A 20,057-nucleotide genomic window follows, 5' to 3' on the forward strand; every position below is an offset into this window, starting at 1 on the left:
TGGTCATTATGAACATTCCGAACAGCCCCGCTATAAACATCTTTATGCAAGTTCTCCGCCCCCCTTTCCACCCTGGATTATTTCCTTAGACATGGACTTCCTTAAATGGATTTACTGGGTCAAAGGGGCTCAGTGAACAACTTCATAGCTCTTGGCACATATTTTTCAGATTGCGCCCTGGGTGGATCTGACCAATGGCACGGGCCGCGAGAGGGTAGGAATGCGGAGGAGCAGCCCCTATAACCGCTCTTCTTCCGTCCCCCAAAAGGCAAGGACCCGGAGAAGGCCTGCGGATGGAAGCCTTTTTCCATCGCCCTCTTATCCTCTTCCTGATCAGTGTTTATGCCCCGGCTGGGAGAAGACAGCTGCGGACCAGCACGAAGGTTTTCGGCTTCCAGGACTTCTGCCCTGGGGCTGAAGCAACTCTTCCCGGCCCTCCTCACCCGGACTAGGGGTCCAGTTTCCGACTCCCACGGCACACTCCCCCAGCCTTTCCACTAAAACCTTCCCGGCCCAGGCAGGCCCCTCGCCAGCGCAGAGCCCAGCAGGCGAGGGCAGCGACTGGCGGTCGCTATTATTTTGGCGCGGGTGATGCAAGGCCCGCATAGCTGCGCGCTGAGTCAGCGGGGGCGGGCCGACCCATCCCCCTCCAACCTTCCCCGACCCCCCGGGCGCGGCGGCGGCGGCGGCGGCGGGACCGGGCAGTGGGGGGGGGGGGCCGGCCCTCGAGTCCACGGAGTCGCCCTCCCGGGCAGGGTCAGGCAGGAGCAGGGTCGCGAAAGACCCCAGCCCCAGGCGCGCTCTCCCCTCCCCCCCCGCTGGAGCGAGGCGGATCAAGCGAGGCGGTCACCGCGCGCCCGGCCGTTTGCCCTCGGAGAACTCAAAGAGGGGGAGGAGGAAGCGGGGAAGTAAGGAGGATCCAAAAGGAGAAACGCGAAGCGGGACCCGCGGGAGGAAAAGGAAAAAAATGGACAAGGGACGACAGGAGGCGGAGGCCGGCGGGCGGGGGCGGCGGCGCGCGCGGCGGGGCGGGGCGAGCGGGGGCGCGCGCCGGCGGCCGCGGCCCGAGGGGCTTGTGGGTAGCGGCTGCGCGCGGCCGGAGACGGGAGCCGTGCGGGAGCGTGTGAGGGGAGCGGGCTTGTGGGACCGAGGCTGCCCCGGCGAGCATGGGGGCGGGCTGGCGGTGGCCGTAGTTGTCCGAGCCCGGGCTTCAGCCTCTCGGAGCGCCAGAGGGCGGGGCGGCCCACCCCGGCGGTGGCCGCGCCGCTTCCCCGCTCCCGCCCTCGAAATCCTGAGGGAGCTCGCGGCGGACGAGCGGACCGGGCGGCGCGAATCTGACTGAGGGGCGGGGACGCCGTCTGCTCTTCGCGGCTCCCGGCCGGGCCGGGCGGCCCCCCGGGACCACCCCAGGCCCCGGACAGGCGCTGAGAGCCGAAGCCGGAGCTCGAGGCGGGCGGTGGGCCGTGGCGGAGCCCCGCCCGGAGCCGGCGGTTCGGGGGCGGCGCTAGGCCCCGAGGCGCCCGGGCCGGAGCGCGGGGAGCGGGAGTGCGGGGCCGGGCGGCGGCGGCATGAGCCGGCCCCCGGCGACGGGGAAAATGCCCGGCGCCCCCGAGGCCGTGCCGGGGGACGGGGCGGGCGCGAGCCGCCAGAGGAAGCTGGAGGCGCTGATCCGAGACCCTCGCTCGCCCATCAACGTGGAGAGCTTGCTGGTAGGTGGCCGGGGCGCGGGCGCCCTCCCCGCTCTCGTAGCGCCTGCCTCAGATCCCCCACTCTGTGCCCACCCACCCGTGGGAGGGAGGTCTCGCCCCACCCCGTCCCGCTTCCGGCAGCCGGGCCCGGGTGGGAGGCCGGAGACTTCTGCGACCAAGTTCCAGCAGTAGAGACCCGCGTTTGGTCCTTCCCCTTCTCCCTCCTGGAGCTGGTGTCATCCCCGGCTGCCTCCGTCTCGGAGCCCTGGGAGGAAACACCCCTCTTCTCCTTCCCGCCTCCTCCCTCGCCTTGGGGAGGTCGGGAGCAGGATTTGCGGTCTTAGATTCACCGGACTAGGCAGTTTGGAAGAATGGCATGCTGCGTGGGGACGTGGGTCGAAGCAGGGAAACCTGATGCTCTCCCTGTTGGGAGTACCCACCGGGGGTAGATGACAAAGAGCCAGAGCCCAAGAATCGGTCTGAATTGTCGAGGAGAACAAATCTCTCCTTTTCATTGCGTCTCTTTCTTAAGGCAGGCTGTGGAATACAAACTAATCACTTCGTGCAGGCTGCGAGTTGGCTCTTGCTTAAGAAAGGAGTATGTTTCACGAATTAGAAATGCACCAGAGGATGCCTTCTTATTTCTTATTTTTGTTAGGATGGACGATTGTATTTCACAGTTTAGTGTGCAGTAGGGATGTATTTATGGGAAAAGGGGGTGCGGATGGTTACCCCGGGGAGGAGAAGGAACTGGAAAAGGTGCTCTGGATATTCAATTAACTCGGGAGGGCTAGAATTTGTGTGGGTGATTCTTGGACCCTTTAGGTATTCTCTACCAGAACTCCTGTGCAGTCCTCGCGGCTGGGAGGAAGCTAGTGACTGACTGTATGCTGAGAAAAACTGGGTCTCCTCCCTTGCCAGTGATTAACTGACTTTTCTTCAGAAGTCATTGGTTTTCCTTTGAGGTTTCTGGAATCATTTGCAGAGTGACTCAGTGGTGTTTGGCCAAAGTGCAGGAACTGACCCAAGAGTGTGTCTCTCTGTACCATGAGCAGAACGTAGTGATGTCCTGTGTTCTGTCGGAGGTCTTTGACGGTGTCTTTCACCGCTTTTCGCATTCGTGTGTTGTTTGTGTGTTCTCGTGGCGTGGTGACACCCTGCTCCCTCTTTAGCAGTCTTCGTCTGGGTGTAGGACTGGTTGCATGGAGGGCATAACTTCTAGGCCAAAACAGAGACTCCGGGCTTCACTCCCAACATTTTCACTTTGGTATTTTGCTAGCAAAACTTTGACCCAAGGCCAGAAAGTTCAGTTAAAAATAGTACCGCAAGTATTCATCAGGTTCAGATTCAATCCCAGATAGAATTTTTTTGCGGCACTTTTTTACTGCACTTTCGTCTCGTGGGTCTTTACTGATGTTAATTACAATTATTCGGGTTATTCTGTGCAGGATATCAGAATATCCTAAGCTAATTATTCCTGTAATATGTTCATCCATTCTGTTTGTTAAAGTATTTTCTAAATTATTAAAATGAAGGCTGTTTTTAAAAGTGAAACATTACACGTTTAGTAAACAATTTGGTCCATCCATTTATTGAGTGCTCAAAACAGCCAAGACACTTTACACTTTAGTTAAGGTGATGTATTGTTGGTGTGAGAATTGACATTAGATGTTGCTGACTGGGCAGACTCTGCTATTGCTGTTTTTAGTTCATTAAATATTGTGGTTCTGAGTTGAAGTAAATCTTACCAGACCAAAAATTGTCCCTTACTCTTTTCCTTGGAACAAGGTTGCACTGCTTCTATTGCAAATTGATGAGCTGAAAAATTTTTTAAAGCTGTGTTATAGTAAGTTAGCTTTAAATTATGTGTATTGGACAAAATAGTAGAATGAGTTTGGCTTTTTTGTGCTAACATTTACCTAAAATTTTACCATTTTAACTATTTTTAAGTGTTCAATTCAGTGGCATTAATTACATTCGTGTCATTGTGCAACCATCTCCACTATCCATTTCCAGAAATTTTTGTCTTTCCAAACAAACTCCATGAATTAATCTTTTTAAAAATTAACTAATTAATTTTTAAAAATAAACATATAATGTATTTTTATCCCCAGGGGTACAGGTGTGTGAATCGCCAGGTTTACACACTTCCATGAATTAATCTTTACAAAGACTGTTATAAAAACATATTTCCTGAAATACTAATGAAATAATGGCTGAGATCACTTTAAAGATTTGATACCTTGTGATTTAGCCTGTGCATCACAGTTGATCATCGTTAGCATTTCTTCTGGTTTTACTCTAGAAAATAAGTATTTTTTCTTAACCGAGAAAACTTAAGTAATATAGTCAAATAAAAACACAGCCATGAATATTAGTTACTTCATTTAGCAGCTCAGAAAGTACCATTTAAAATTCTATACCAAGATGACAAAAGTATGAAGATGAAATATACCAGAAATTACTGTAGAATTATTCTTAGAAGGTAAAATTCTCTTTGTAGGAAAAAAATGTTAGGTGAGATTACATGCAAAGTGCTTAGCTCAGTGCTTGGTCATAGTAGTGCTATTTCGTTTAGCTCATTTCTGTGTGCAGTTAGCATAGTTAATTGCTCTAAGTTTCCTTTGAAAAGGAAAATGGTTTTATTGGCAACCATTTCTTGCTATATAATTTTGAGTGTGTAGCATTATAATTTGTACTTGTCATCAGAAAAGTGCTAGCAGTCATCAGGCATGGGTAAAGCTGGATTCTAAGACTGTGTCAGTGTTAAAGCCCTAAATTGTTTTTTTTTTCTCTGCAGATGCTCCTTGCTTTACATAGGTCCTTAAATTAACCTGAAGAGAGTATATCCCTTTTGTAGTTACAGATTATGGGCTGCTTGGTATTATTTAAAAATAGGTTTTGTTTTGTTTTTTAAAGATTTATTATTGGAGAGAGAGAGAGTATGGGCAGGGCCGGCGGGGTGGGGTGGGGGCGCAGGGGGAGTCCGGGACAGGGGCAGAGGGAGAGGAGAGAAACCCAGGCAGACTCCGTGGAGCACAGTGTCTGACCAGGCTCGATCTCATGACCCTGAGATTTCAACCTGAGCCAAAACCAAGGGTGGGACGCTTAACTGACTCTGCCGCCCAGGCTCCCCAAAAATAGAGTTTTGGGAGAGGTTTGTTTCTGTAATACTTTTTCTGAGGGGAGGGACTTGAGTGGTATGGTTTTGCAGGATTTGAAACTTTTTGGTAAACACCCATGTTTTGTTCTCAAGACTCAACTTCTCATACTGCTTTCCCAAATAATATGGTAAAAAGAACTGTGCTTTAATATTATGCCAGAGAGATGTCTTTCTTTCTATCTTTTTTAAGATTTTATTTTTTAAGTAATCTCTACAACCAACATGGGGCTTGAACCTACAACCTTGAGATCAAGAGTTGCATGCTTTACTGACTGAATCAGCCAGGTGCCCCTGAAGATCTTTCTAAAGATCTGTGCCTTTGGGTTTTGATGTGTTTTCCTGAAAGAGTAAATGGTTATAATAACCTGGGATTCAGACTTGAGTAAACTGTTACTTAAGACTGGTGTTGGGCTCCTGGATGGCTCAGTCGTTAAGCGTCTGCCTTTGGCTCGGATCATGATCCTAGGGTCCTGGGATTGAGCCCCTGCTTCTCCTTCTCCTACTCCCCCTGCTTGTGTTCACTCCCTCACTGTGTCTGTCTCTGTCAAATAAATAAATAAAAACTTAAAGAAAAAGACTAGTGTTGATGGGGAAGGGTGGTTAAAATTTTATTTATGAATTTCAGTGACTTGGAATACAAAAGTGCTTCATTTGATTGATTTCATTATGCCAGTAAACTGTATGAAAATGCTTCTTATCACAGTGCTTAGATTTCAGCTTGGTACTGGTTATCTGCCTAATTAAAATTTTATGTATATTTTTTCTACTGTTTAATAAGGATGAATATTATAAAGGTAGAATAAAAATTGAGAAGTTGTTTTATACATGTTTTTCTTTTGCAAAATAAAAGTTGCGTGTTTATAGTATAAATGGGATTACTTTACTTTAAAACTGGTGTTTTGGGGCACCTGGGTGGCTCAGTGGGTTAAAGCCTCTGCCTTCGGCTCAGGTCGTGATCCCAGGGTCCTGGGATCGAGCCCTACATCGGGCTCTCTGCCTGCCAGGGAGCCTGCTTCCCCATCTCTCTCTTCCTGCCTCTCTACCCACTTGTGATCTCCATCTGTCAAATAAATAAATAAATAAAAATCTTAAAAAAAAAAAACAAACCTTGTGTTTTGATGATCATTAAAGACAATGAATTAGCTAGAGAGGTTTAAAAAAGTGATGTATGGAATTTGCTTTGAACCTCTTTGAAACCTCTTTGAACCTCTTTGAAAGTACAGGTCCACAGTACCTCACCCACAGTTTTGCTATATAAAGAATCCTGAAAACCAAGTTTTGGTAAAACTTACCTGATTGTAACATCTGACCTGATCTGATGTTAGAATAATTATAATCACTGTGTCCCTCTTGGTATAATTGGAATAGCTTTCCTTGGAGAAATATTAATGTGTTTGATTTCAGGGTGACAGCAGATTTGCAGGAGGACTTTTAGGAATGTACTGAATATGGTATATGTACTTTATTACCATTCTAAAATCCAGGAAATTCTTTTTTTTTTTTTTTTAAGATTTTATTTATTAGAATGAGAGAGAGAGAGAGCATGAGAGGGGGAAGGTCAGAAGGAGAAGCAGACCCTCTGCTGAGTAGGGAGCCTGATGTGGGACTCCATCCTGGGACTCCGGGATCATGACCTGAGCTGAAGGCATTCGCTCAACCAATTGAGCGACCCAGGCGCCCCAAAATCCAGAAGATTCTGAATTCAGAAACATCTTGCCCCAACGTAAGGCCAGTGTAGACTTATATACATCTCAAACACTGTTGTTATAAAGAAATAGTGAATAATCTTGAAACCTAAATTGTTGCTTTGAGTCATGATCCAGTAGTCCTCTTTTCCCATTTTGAATTCTGAAATATTCTAAATATTAAGAGAATATAGCATGCAAATATGAATTATGAAACATAAACTCATGAAATCACTGCCCAATTTAATGAACAGAACACTAGCCTGTTAAAGTTACCATGTGTTGCTGCTGCTTGATCAGTCTTCATGCATTCTCTCATGTTACCCTGAAATTTTTTAAAAAGATTTGTTTATTTGAGAGAGAGTGAGTGTGCATGAGCAAGGGAGAGGGAGAGAATCTCAAGCAGACTCCTTGCTGAGCACAGAGCCCAATGTGGGCCTTGATCTCATGATCCTGAGATCATGATCTAAGCTGAAATCAAGATTCAGACACTGAACTGAGCCTCCCAGGCCCCCCCGGCCCCCCCCCCCGAAATTTTTTTTATTATTCCCTTGCTTTATTTTACAGATAGTGTACCACATTTGTATGTATCTCTAAACAGTACTGTTTAGTTCAACTTACTTTTTTAACTTTAAAGAAGGTTAACATTTGTATTGCATACTACATTCTTCTGTGACTTGCTTTTTTCAGTTAAATTTCTAAGATACACCCACATTGTGGTTTCATTTTCACTGCTATCATAAACTGCAGTATATTGTTCCAGTCTACTTGATGGATATTTAGATAGTTTTTCTTTTCTGCTGTTTTGGACAGAATTGCTGTGAACATTACTGGAGCCCATGTGAAGTATCTATAGGCTAAGGTATATATTTAGGAGTGGAATTGTTGTGTTTTAAGATACGCTATGTTCAACTTAACAAGGTAATGGGTAGAGTTCAAATTTTCCTCCACATTATTTATTTATTTTTTTTAGATTTATTTATTTGAGAGAGAGAGTGAGAGAGTGGGAGACCCAGCGAGCGAGTGAACAAGTGCAGGGGGGGTGGGCAGAGGGAGAGAGAGAAAGAATTTCAAGCAGACTCCCCACTGAGCATAGCCCCCCCCCCCTTGACATCATGACCTGAGCTGAAACCAAGAATTGGATGCTTAACCCACTGAGCCACCCAGGTGCCCCTTTCCCCAACATTTTATTATGGAAAATATGAAAGTACATAGTAAGGTTGAAAGAATTGAGCTGAACATCTGTATACTTACCATCTAATTAACAGTTTGCTATATTTGCTTTATTACATCTATCCCTCCCTTTATCCATCTATTACTATATCTTTTGTTTCTGATTCATTTAAAGTAAGTTGTAGCTATGGGTATGCTTCTCATTAATTTTTTTAAAAGATTTATTTTATTTTATTTGAGAGAGGGAGAGAGCACGCATGAGAGGAGAGAGGTCAGAGGGAAAAGCAGACACCCTGCTGAGCAGGGACCAGCCTGATGTCGGACTCCATCCCTTGACTCCTGGATCTGAGCTGAGCTGAAGGCAGTTGCTTAACCAACTGAGCCACCCAGGCGCCCTGTGCTTCTCCTTTAAACACCTCAGCATGCATTTTTTTAAGTAGAGTTCAGTATTTGTTTAGGCTTTTTATTTTATTTTTTTGTTTAGGCTTTTTAAAAATTAAATTTTCATATAATGAAATGCACAAATCTTAAGTGTACTACTGATGAGTTTTGACAAATTATACACTGTGTAATGTAAATCCTTATCAATATACAGAACATTATTACCAACCCAGAAGTCTTCCTTCATGTCTTCTCAGTTAATTCTACACCCCATTCTCTTATATTGTGTCACTCTTCTGATTTTTTTTTTGTACTAAAGACTACTCTAGCCTCTTCTAGAACGTCTTATTAATAGAATTCTGTATACTGTGTACTCGTTTGCATCTCGCTTATTTAGCTCATCATAGTTTTTGAGATTCATCCATGTTTTTGTGTGTATCAACAGCTTGTTGCTTTCTTTTGACTGAGCAGTATTCCAATATATGTGGAACCGTAGTCTGTTAGCCATCTCTTGTTAATGGATACCTGGGCTATTTTGAGTTTTTGGTTATTATATATTATATACTTTGGCTTTTAATAAAGCTTGCTAAGAACAACCTTGTATTAAGTCTTCATGAGGACATATTATCATTTTTTTGGGTGAATACCCAGTAGTGGAATTGCTAGGTCGTAATGTAGAAGTGTGTTTGATTTTTAAGAAACTGCCAGATTGGTGCACCTGGCTGGCTCAGTTGGTGAGCATATGACTCTTGATCTTGGGGTTGTGAGTTCAGGCCCCATGTTGGGTGTAAAGATAACTTAAAAATAAAATCTTAAGAGAGGGAGAGAGAGAGAGAGAGAGGCTGCCAGATCTTTTTCCAAAGTGGTCATGTAATTTTACACTCCTACAGCAGTGAATGAGAGTTCCATTTCCTCCCCAACACTGAGTCTTTTAAATTTTAGCCACTCTGTGCGTGGGTAGTGGGTAGCTCATTGTAAATTTAATTTGCATTTCTTTGTTAAATAATGGTAATAACTTTTTCTGGTACTTACTGGCCATTTGTGTATCTTCCTTTGTGAAACATTTGTTCACATTTTTGCCCATTTAAAAAAATTTGAGTTCTTTTTTCCCTTTATTTTGATTATTGTCTCACGCAAGTTCTTTATCCAATATACAGTTCTTTGTCAAAATATATGTTTTGCAAATGTTTTCTTCCAACCTGTGGTGTGTTTTTTTTTAATCAAAAACTTTTTACGGTTGCTGCTTTTTCTGCCCAAGACACTTACCTTTCCCCATGTTAGAAAGAGTCTCATTTGCTTTCTTCTAGATGTTTTATAGTTTAACTTTTATGTTTGGGTCTAGGATAGATGTGAAGCCACTTTTAGTGTATGGTGTGAGTTAGAGGTCAAGATCTACCCCTCTTCCCCATATTTCCCATACCCGTTTGTCCACACTATCTGCCATTTTTTCCCAGCTTTATGCATAACTGACACATAACATTATATAAGTTTAAGGTATACAGTTGATACATGTATATATTGCCAGTTGCTTACCACAGTAACCATTAGTTAACACATCCTTCACCTCACATAATTACCATGTGGTTTGTTGTTATTGTTTTTAGTGTGAGAATATTTAAGATTTACTCTTTTAGCAACTTTCAAGTATACAATACAGTATTGTTAGCTATAGTCACCAGCACCAGTTTTTTAAAAACATTTTTCTTTTCTCATTGAATTGCTTTGGTGCCTTTGTTAAAAATGAATTTTCTAATAGGTGGATATTTTATTTGTCTATCTACCACCGAGTAACTACATTTAATTGTTAGTTATGGTTCTGTTTAACCAAGCTCTGTTCAAAATGTATTGATTTATTTTGTACTTTTATCTTTTTACTTGAAGGAAATGGGCAGGCAACTGTGGTTGAAAACCCTAGATTTTGTTTTTTTGAAGGGAAGAAAGCTGTAAATTATTGTAATTATAAAAACAATATGTTCTTATTATAGAAAACTTATAAATTAAAGGTATAAATGCAAGTTACATATATAATTTCCCCACATAGAGTTAAATTAACATTTTGGTATAAATATCTGTCTGAAAAATTAAAATAGAAAAAAAGTAGAACGACATTGTATATGTGCTTTGTCATTTTCTTTAACAGAAGCTTTTCTATAGTGATATTTATCAGGCTTCTCACTGTAGAGTGATTTCTAGCTTAGCTGTCATGCTTAGGACATTCTCTTTTTTTTAAGATTTTATTTATTTATTTGACAGACAGAGATCACAAGTAGGCAGAGAGGCAAGCAGAGAGAGAGAGAGAGAGAGAGAGGAGGAAGCAGGCTCCCCGCTGAGCAGAGAGCCCGATGCGGGGCTCGATCCTAGGACTCTGGGATCATGACCTGAGCCGAAGGCAGAGGCTTTAACCCACTGAGCCACCCAGGCGCCCCCTTAGGACATTCTCCGTCACCAAAATTATAATATCATATACCTGAATTTTCTTTTAGTACTCTAATGATTTTATTTTTAGTGTTATCTTTAATGTTACTTTTATTCCATTTGGAATTTTAATGGAAACTCTGAAGTAGGAGTATTGAAGATTTTGTCAGGAAGTTTGTCATAAATATTAGAGTAACCAAAATAATAATTGGAAGCCTTTGTTTATATCTCTGTATTGTCTTACAACTTCCTCTTTGGAGAATGGTGTTTGTGGGAGGAAAGAGGGTGATGATTATAGATTGGTCTTCATTTGGGCATCTTGAGTCTTTTTATGGAAATACTATTCTACAACTATACAACCCTTCTGGGGGTGCTTGGGTGGCTCAGTCCAGTTAAGTGTCTGACTGTAGATCTCAGCTCAGGTCTTGATCTCAGGGTCGTGAGTTGGAGCCCTGAGTGGGGGGGGGCCCACGCTGGGTGTATAGCCTACTTAAAAATAAAATCCTATTCTGTGCTAACATTCAAATATATATATAACTGTTAGTGATCAGGGTTACTGTGAAGAGAATGTTGATGACTCAGGGCAACTTACGGCTTTTGAGGGGAAAAAAAGCAATAACATTTTCTATTGGCAGGTTACTCTATTACATAGAGCTTAATATTTAAATTAATATGAAATCATGGTGGTTGGGATCTCTACTAAAACTGTCTCTTCCTTTTCCTTGATTGTAGTTATTCTTTCCTCTCATCTGTACTTTTTTTTTTTTTAAATACGATTGAATTATGGAGATATGTGTGTAAATTCTGCAACTGGCAGTCCCAGATGACCTTCACTCATCTTTTTGGAAAGCATCTGGATCACAATAGTTAGCATATCTTGCTAGCTCTCTTGCATGCTTATGCTCTCGCTCTCATTCTCTTTCTTACTCTCCCTCTCTTTCATTCTCTTACTCTCCCCCCCCCTTTTCTGTGTATGTTTGTATGTATGACAAAAAGGAAATTTTGAGATTCATTTTTGGTTCATCTTTGATAATACTTTGGGGGAATGCTTCTATAATTCCAAGAATGATTTTATGGCTTGTTGCTTCATTTTGATAAGGTATGAATTGTTTGTTCAGATATCTAAGTGCTTTATAAATTTTTTTTGTTATAGTTAATTGATTACTCATTATTCAACATCTGATTTCCCTTATCCTCTAAGAGTTTAGACTTTTTAGTTATAAAACAACTGATAGAAATTTTCTTTTTTTTCTCTTTTTCAAAGGTTTATTTTTTTATTTGAGAGAGAGAGATGGAGATAGCATGTGGGGAGGGGCAGAGGGAGAGGGAGAGAACCAGACTCTGCTAAGCCCAAAGCCCAACATGCTCACAACCCTTAGATTGTGACCTGAACTGAAATGAAGAGTCAACCAACTAAAACACCCAGCCGCCCCAAACTTTTCTTTATTTTTAAGAGGTTATGGACTTGGAACTAATTTCTAACACTTTGTTATTAGGGATTTATATGCCGTGGAAATGAATAGCAGAACCTCCTCCAGTGATACTTTTTAGATGGAAACAAGAGTAGAACAGGGTTGGTAGTATCTTAATGACCGGTATGAGTATGATGAGGAATGCTTAGTACACTAAGTATTGTCTTCTTATGTACTTCTTGGTTTTTGAGTTTATTTAATGAACAGAATATAAGCTCTTTTAGGACATGTATCTTTTTTTTTGTCTTCTTTTGTTGTGTCCTGTAAATATTTGTTGAATGAACTAACAAATCTTTTTTGAGTAACAGGAGTGATAACCTGTAGAAATATATAATGCTTAGAGAGATACTAATGTATTCCCCAAATAAACATTTTGATACATGTTCCTGTCACTTATTTATAGAAAGGAAGTTAAGTAAACATCTCTATATGCAAAGAGGATAGGTTTGAGTGATAGAATTAACTGAAGGTCAAGTAGGAAAAGTGAATAATGATTTGGACATCTTCTGGATTGTGGTGAAACAAATTTGTTTTGGGAAGAATTTAAGCTAATTTTATTCAGTGCTTTAGGTAAAGTAAAGATACTTTGTGTGGGCTGCACAGCCTTGATGATTTATTGAGTTTCATCTGTTCTCCTGCCCCCTAACTTTTCTTCTGGTTAAATATATCCAGTTCCTTCTTATACACCTAGGTGATGCCTGTGTTGAAACAGTGCTTCATAAGGGCAGATGAAATTCTGGTGGGTCTGTTCACAGGGTAAAATTCTTTAAAATGGTGTATTGGCTGTTATTAATAGTATTGATAAGCAAAATTAAAAGAAAGCCAAAGGGCATGAGAAATTTTGATCAGGGATCAAAGTGTTATTATAAGTCAATACAAATGACTTTTGAAAAATATTCAGATATTATCAAGCATTCTGATTACTAGGATTTTCACTTAGCTTTAAAATGTTTATTGTTTATAATAATCTGTTCTTTCTCTAATAAACCCAAGTACTTAATTTTTCTTGTTCCCTTTGCATTGTATTTAAGACAGCTACACCAAGAAGAGAATTCAGAGTATGGTTTTTCTTCTGTACGTAATGGTGACTATCAGTAGCAAAGGAGAGCAATACATAGTATCTTGCTTGTAGTAAGTCCTTGACAATTGTTGATTGAATGATAAATACAGGCTGCAGATGTAGAGCAGTTGAGAAGACCGTGTCACTGTCTCTTACTTGTTCTTAGAATAAGCTCCAAAAAAGAAGTCTGGCAGTTCAGAGTCGTCAGCAGGTGCTGAATGTTGGTATCATTGTTTACTAGATTTATTAGTTCTCTTTATTCTTTTTATTTTATTCTATAATTTCCATTCCATAGGATTTACCTATTTGTAAGTATACAGTATACTGATTTTTAGTAAATTTATAGAGTTGTGCCACCAACATTATCACAACCCATTTTCATTAACCCTCCAAAATTTCCTTGAGCATGTTTGCCTTCAGTCCTTACTCCCAGGGAAGCCAACCACTGATATGTTTTCTGTGTCTGTAAGTTTTTCTTCTTTGGAAATTTCATTCACATGGAATCATACAATATTCAGTCATTTGTTCTGCCTTCCTCCACTTACCATAACATTTTTGAGGTTCACTTGTGTTGAAGCATATGTCAGTATTTTGTCCTTTTTTTTTTTATTGCTGACTAATAATCCATTGTACAGATATAGCATATTTTGTTTGTGAATTCACCATATGTACAGATAAGTGTTTTTACTTCTCTTAGATAGATTTTAAGGAGTTGGATTCCTGGGTCATATTGTATGCATCTGCTTAACCCCCCACCCCCCATTATGCTTAACTTCTAAGAAACTGATAGAGTGTTTTTCAAAATGTCTGTATTATTTTACATTCCCACCAGCAATGTATGAGGGTTCCAGTTTTTCCACATGTTCAAAGAACATTTGACATTGTTATCTTTGTGATGATAGCCATGGTAGTACCTTTTACTCATGATAAATGATACTGAGTACTGTTTCATGTGCTTATTAATTTTGTTTTTAAAATTTTTGCTAAGGTACCATGAGTATGGTCTAATAAAAGGAGTTTGATTTTGTATACCACAAGCCAATTCCAATGTTTAAAAATAGAATACAGATACATATACATCACAGCCCTTTATAGGTAAAATTATCCTACTGACTAGTGTCTCCACCTGAAAGGCTTAATTACTACTAAGCATTATTTTTTTTTTAAACCTTTTGTGGTACCTTTTGCTTTCAAGTAATGAATGCACCTTGCTGAGCCTTGTAGGCCCTGATAATGGCAGTGCAGTCTCTACTAGTTATTTCTAAGCTACAGATCAAATTGAAGTACTTCTGACTTAAATTATGGTCTTTAATTGTTTCTCCATTCTGTTTTGTGCTGCTCTTTCCTTTTTCTTTATTATTATTATTTTGAGTATCTTGAGTAAGCTTATAAACTGATTTCTCTTATCTTGAGCCAACATTTATCTTTATAAAACTTTTCTGTTCTACATAAGAATGAAAAAGACATTCTTACTATTAATTTTATGGCTTTGTTCCTATGATTGGTAACTACTGGTGTTTTAAACAATATTGTTAAACTTAACTTTTAGCTTATGCTTTGAGTACCCATCTGAATTTAATATACGGATACAGATGTTACTTTTTTTCATAGGTGGAATGGATATTGATTTGTGGGATTAAATTATGAGCAGAATTTTGAAACTTAAGACCATGTTCTTTCAGATGTAAAAGTAGCTGCCATACATGTCCATTCTGTATCAGGATATTACCTGATTGTTTTACCTTGTGTTTCAGTATGAGTCCTTTAGAAGTCATACTAAAAAGTATGCTTATTGAAATTGAAGTTTTCTGTTTTTAGATTTATTTATTTATTTGACAGACAGAGCTCACAAGTAGACAGAGAGGCAGGCAGAGAGAGAAGAAGGGAAGCAGGCTTCCTGCTGAGCAGAGAGCCTGATGCGGCCTTGATTCCAGGACCCTGGAGCATGACCTGAGCTGAAAGCAGAGGCTTTAACCCACTGAGCTACCCAGGCGCCCCTGAAATTGAAGTTTTCTGTTTAGTTTTAGTTTATGTTGTATTTTTTGAGTTTTTATGACATAACCACAAATGGGACATATTTGAGCAGAAAGGAAAATTTGAGGAAATAATTCTTTCAGTACTTAAGATGCTTTAATTTATAAAGGATGAATTTTAAAAATTTTGCTTGTATTGATATTTATTCTTCTAAAAGGAAAGTGCGCTGGAGGTGCTTCAGTGGCTCAGTTGGTTATGCATCTGACTCTTGATTTTGGCTCAGGTCATGATCTCAGTGTTGTGAGATTGAGCTCTGTGTGGGGTTCCATGCTGCTTACAATTTTCTCTCTCCCTCACATTCTGCCCCTCCCCACTCTCCTTTTTAACAAAAAAATAAAAGGAAAGTGTAATAGCCCAACTGCCATGAAGTTTGAGGTCTGCATGATCTAGTGAAATGTGTTTTTGTATATTGAAACCCTTGCAAAAATATTTCAAGTATTAAGCGTGTAAACATCAGTATGATTTTGAAAAATGTTTCACGTTTTTGGGGTAACTTACAGAGTTATAGTTTGTGGTACTTGGGATTTTTATATATTTAAATACATATGGCCATATTTTATTGTATTACATAGTGAATAAAGTTCAAGTTGAAGTTGGATGGTTAAAAATGATGTGTTGTGTTTGACCAGTGTGCCTGTGTTGAAAGAATCAAGATTAAACATTTTTTTCTTTATGAATCACTAAGATTTCTCTAAGGGCCGCTAACAGGTCATACAAACAGCTCTTTTGGAATTAGTAAAGACTAGAGGCAAATATATCCAAATTAATATTTTCTTTCAGAGAGGTTAGATATCAAGTCAGAATTGGGGAAAGAGTTAATGCAAAATTTAAATCATATTGTAAAATTTAACCATATAGTAGCTATTCCAAATTCAGCAAAATTTCTCTGGAATAAACAACATTTGGAGTTGCTTTTAAATATCTAAAGCATGACCTTTGAATTTTTGTATTGGCTTCTCAATGATTGTATTTCTCAAAATATCACTGAAATTAATGTGCAAATGAAACAATGATGAGCTTCTCTTTGAACTTTAGATGCATGGCACGATCTTAGTTGTGTTCAGCATGAAAGTTTTTTTGTCTTATATTCTTTCAAAAAAGGCCATCTTAAGAAAGCTTTAATAAATGAATTGACAAAAATTTTCCTACTGGATTAAAATAAAAAGGAAATGTATAGATAAATCGGGAAATTTAAAAACTTAATAGCAATATAGTTTATGTCCTGGCCCTTACAGGTAGTTTTATTATATTATGTTATTTTATTTGTTTAGTTATTATTTATAAGACTGATTTATTTGAGAGAGAATGAGAGTTGGGGCAAAGGGAGAGAAACTCAGGCAGACTCTATGCTGAGCAGTGATCCTGACTCGGGTCTTAATCCCACTACTCTTGAGATCATGATCTGAGCCAAAATCAAGATTTGCGACTTAACTGACTGAGCCACCCAGGTTTCCCTTACAGGTAATTTTAAGTTACAAATTTTCTAATCTGTATCTGCTAAATCCGATAGCTAAGACAGTGGTTTAAAAATCTTATATATATATATATAGCACTCAACTAGAGATCTTTAGAAATATTGATGCCTAGTTTCCTACCAATGTAATAGGTATGTGACATGGCCTGGAAATAGGAGTTTTAAAAGTTCCACAGATGGTTCTCAAGTACAGGAAATTGTGGGAGCTACTGAGCTGAGAGGTGCAATATTGTAGTTTAAAGATTGGCAGAGAGGGCATTGGATTGAAATGTACCTGAGGAAAGGAGAATATTTATGTATTTATTTTTCTTTCTTTATTTTTTGTGACTCACCAAGGCTTGGATGAAGTCAGAAAGTCAGAATTATCTGTTGGAAGCCAGAATCACGCCCAGGGTATTTGGTAGAAATGATGTCAGATCCTCTGATTTAGATGTCTGTGCGGGGGGGGCAGTAATTTGCTTTTGATCAAGCATCTCAGGTGATTCTGACGCAGGTTAATCTGCAGATCCGAGGTTGAGAAATTTGTAGGTGCTGCTTCTTGTACTGACTGACAAAACCAAAACCAAATAGTCTCGATCCCCTTGGCACACAAAATTGTATATGTGGGAAAGGCTGGAGAATGGAGAAGTGCCAGATTTTCTGAAATCTGAAATACCAAGGGTCATCACATTTTCTGTCTTTTTTTAGAGCTGCATAGGAATTAGACCAAGGTTTTTCTTTTTCTTATTTTAGAAGGAAATTTAATTTGCTTTGTTGAGCTTTTCTGAAGGAAGAATCAGACAAGATAGTCCAAATAGAAGTGAAAAACAATTTTTATTGTGATAAAATATACACAGTTTAAAATTATGATATAGAAATACTGCTTCTTATCCTTTCATGAGAAATATCATCTATAGACACTTATTGACCTGGAAAATATATAATTTTGATGTTTCACATTTAATAAATGGTGACAGAGAAATAGTGACAGCCTTTTTAATCACTGACAGTTGATTTAATTCAGAAAGAATAATTTCACTAGAAATGTATGGTCCTTCAGAACATGGCAGCTAAAGCAGCACAGTGTATGTATATCTATGAATGTGCCTATGTTTAAAAAATAACAAAATCACACTAAAATTATTTTGTGGTCTCTTTAAAAACAAGCAAAAAATTGCAATGTAGAATATTCAAAATCTTTATGTTAAACTGTCTTGAAATTTTATTTTCAGAGCAGCCTTCAAGTTTTTGGTTATGTAATAGTCATCTTATTAATATGTTACTGTTTAGATTTTTTCAAATGCACATTCTTTGCAGTTATGTCTCTTCACATCATTGGAAATTAGAGAAGACCAGACAGGGGCGCCTGGGTGGCTCTGTCGTTAAGCATCTGCCTTTGGCTCAGGTCATGATCCCAGGGTCCTGGCATCGAGCCCCGCGTCAGGCTCCCTGCTGGGCAGGAAGCCTGCTTCTCCCTCTCCCACTTGCCCTGCTTGTGTTCTCTCTCTGTCAAATGAATAAATACAATCTTTAAAAAAAAAAAAAAAAAAAGGGAAGACCAGACAGTTTTTACATAGTGCATAAGTTGTCCCTATTTTTCATTTTTTCAAATATTTATATATTAGACTTCCTCTTGTGTGGCCATTTTAATTTTGGTGGTTAAGGGGGTATGTAAGTATTTTATAAATTTGAAAACATTTTTATTTATTGATTCTTAATGATAATAGTTAACGCTATTAGAGGAAAAGCAGTTGTGAGTTTTATCTTTTTTTTTTTTAGTATTTGAAATCTTTAGCAACTCACTTTTTGTAGATTTTATCTTGTAGTTAATAAAATTGGACACACCGTGGCCAAGGCAATATTAATATTTATGAGACTATAGAGTGACACACAGTATTTTTAAAGCCCTAAAGATTGGCCACAGTCTATCACTTAAAGTGTATCCATTCTTTCCAAGTTATTGCTGAATAGATAAATAAAATGTGAAACATCCAAAACTGAGTGGTCCTTCTTTGACTGACTAATATATTTCTGCAGTTATCTTTAGAAGGTTGTTACATCTGATTTATTAACATTTCACTGGAAGTGTTTTTTCAATTTAGAAATATTTTACAATCTGGTCATTAGAAAGTGTATTCCATAATACCTCAGCATTGCACAGGATTTTCCACCATTTCTAAATACTTAACAAAATGCAGGTTAACTTGAGACTTCTTGATTTGTTATGTCATGTCCGTGCTAACGCAGCTCTGAGGCATTATTTCTGACTATAGCTATGGACTATATAATTCATGATTGCAATTTAAAATGAGAGTATGAATATATTTTGTTTTGTTAATGTTGTTATATTCTGGCTAAACAAGAATTTAGTCATAAAAGCAAGATGTTACAATGTAAGAGAATGCAAAAACTCACCTAAAGGATTTTGCTGGTTGTTCTGAGAGATAATTTTCTTAAAAAAAAAAAAATCGTAAAATCATATATTTTTGTGAAAAGGGGGAAGCTATAAAATTAAAAATTTTGGAGGCATTGCTGAAGACAGATTTGTTTCCCATATTTAAGACATTCCCAGAACAGGAGACCAACGGATGATACAAATAAAACTAAATTTAGAACTAATAAAAGGAAACTCTAGTAAAAATTGGCTTATGCAGTTTACTTCAGAGGGAAGTCTAAAGTAAAACACTGAATACAAGTTAATTACTCAGTTTTGGGGGGAGAGCTAGTAAGAGGGGATTTTTATGTATGGAAGTTCATCTCTTAAAATATGGAGAATGTAAGTCTCTGGCATAATATTTTATTGTGCTGCTTTTTATCCTTTTGTAAACAGAATTGTTCAGTTTGGTTCAAGTTACAACAAATCTGTGAAATGGAAGTGTAAGAATCTGGAAAGTAGCATGCTTATTTCAGATAATTTTCCATAAGTAAAATTCCATTAAAATAAGTTCATAAAATGGATTCTGTTGAACCTTTACTAATATATGAACAAACAAGTGGATTTCCTTAAGAATTTTTTTAAACACACACACACACACACACACACACACACACACACACACTCGCGCGTGCGCACTTGAGTTGGGAGGAGGGGCAGAGGGAGAGAGAGATTCCCAAGCATACCTTTCTCTGAGTGCAGAGCTGTACCATGGGGCTCAGTTTCCTGAGCTGGAGATCACTCTCTTGACCTGGATGGAGGTCAGGACCTGAGCTGAAACCAAGAATTGCATGCTTAACCGACGGAGCCACCCAGGCACCCCATGACTTGATAATTTCTAAGTGTATTTTTAAGAGAATCGGTGTAATGGCAAGAACACGGGATTTGGTGTCAGAAGAGCTAAGACTGTTAATGATTTGTTAGATGTTTTATTAATTATCTTTAATTATCTTCTTGACTTTGATAATTTATAAGACCTCTATCTGTCTACCTCAAGGAAATGGGAAGATTAAATCCAGTGGGATGCTAACCCTGTGTATTAGTGTTCTGTAAACTGTACAGAACTTAAGCTTGTTTACAGAGAATTGAAGAACTATCT

General features: G+C 39.4%; 1 protein-coding gene across 2 annotated transcripts in view; it reads left to right on the top strand.

The window, feature by feature from the left end:
- Positions 1 to 1,568: 1,568 nt before the first annotated feature.
- Positions 1,569 to 20,057, top strand: part of LOC111154090 (Rho associated coiled-coil containing protein kinase 2) — a 140,132-nt gene continuing 121,643 nt past the window's right edge. For both annotated transcript variants that reach the window (XM_022513463.1, XM_022513461.1), the window contains exon 1: positions 1,569 to 1,709. In XM_022513463.1, coding sequence (XP_022369171.1) covers positions 1,569 to 1,709 — 141 coding nt within the window. The remainder of the gene's footprint in view (positions 1,710 to 20,057) is intronic.

Source organism: Enhydra lutris, unplaced genomic scaffold (genome assembly GCF_002288905.1).
Source record: "Enhydra lutris kenyoni isolate GAN:26980312 unplaced genomic scaffold, ASM228890v2 scaffoldscaffold35, whole genome shotgun sequence".
Taxonomy (NCBI): domain Eukaryota; kingdom Metazoa; phylum Chordata; class Mammalia; order Carnivora; family Mustelidae; genus Enhydra; species Enhydra lutris.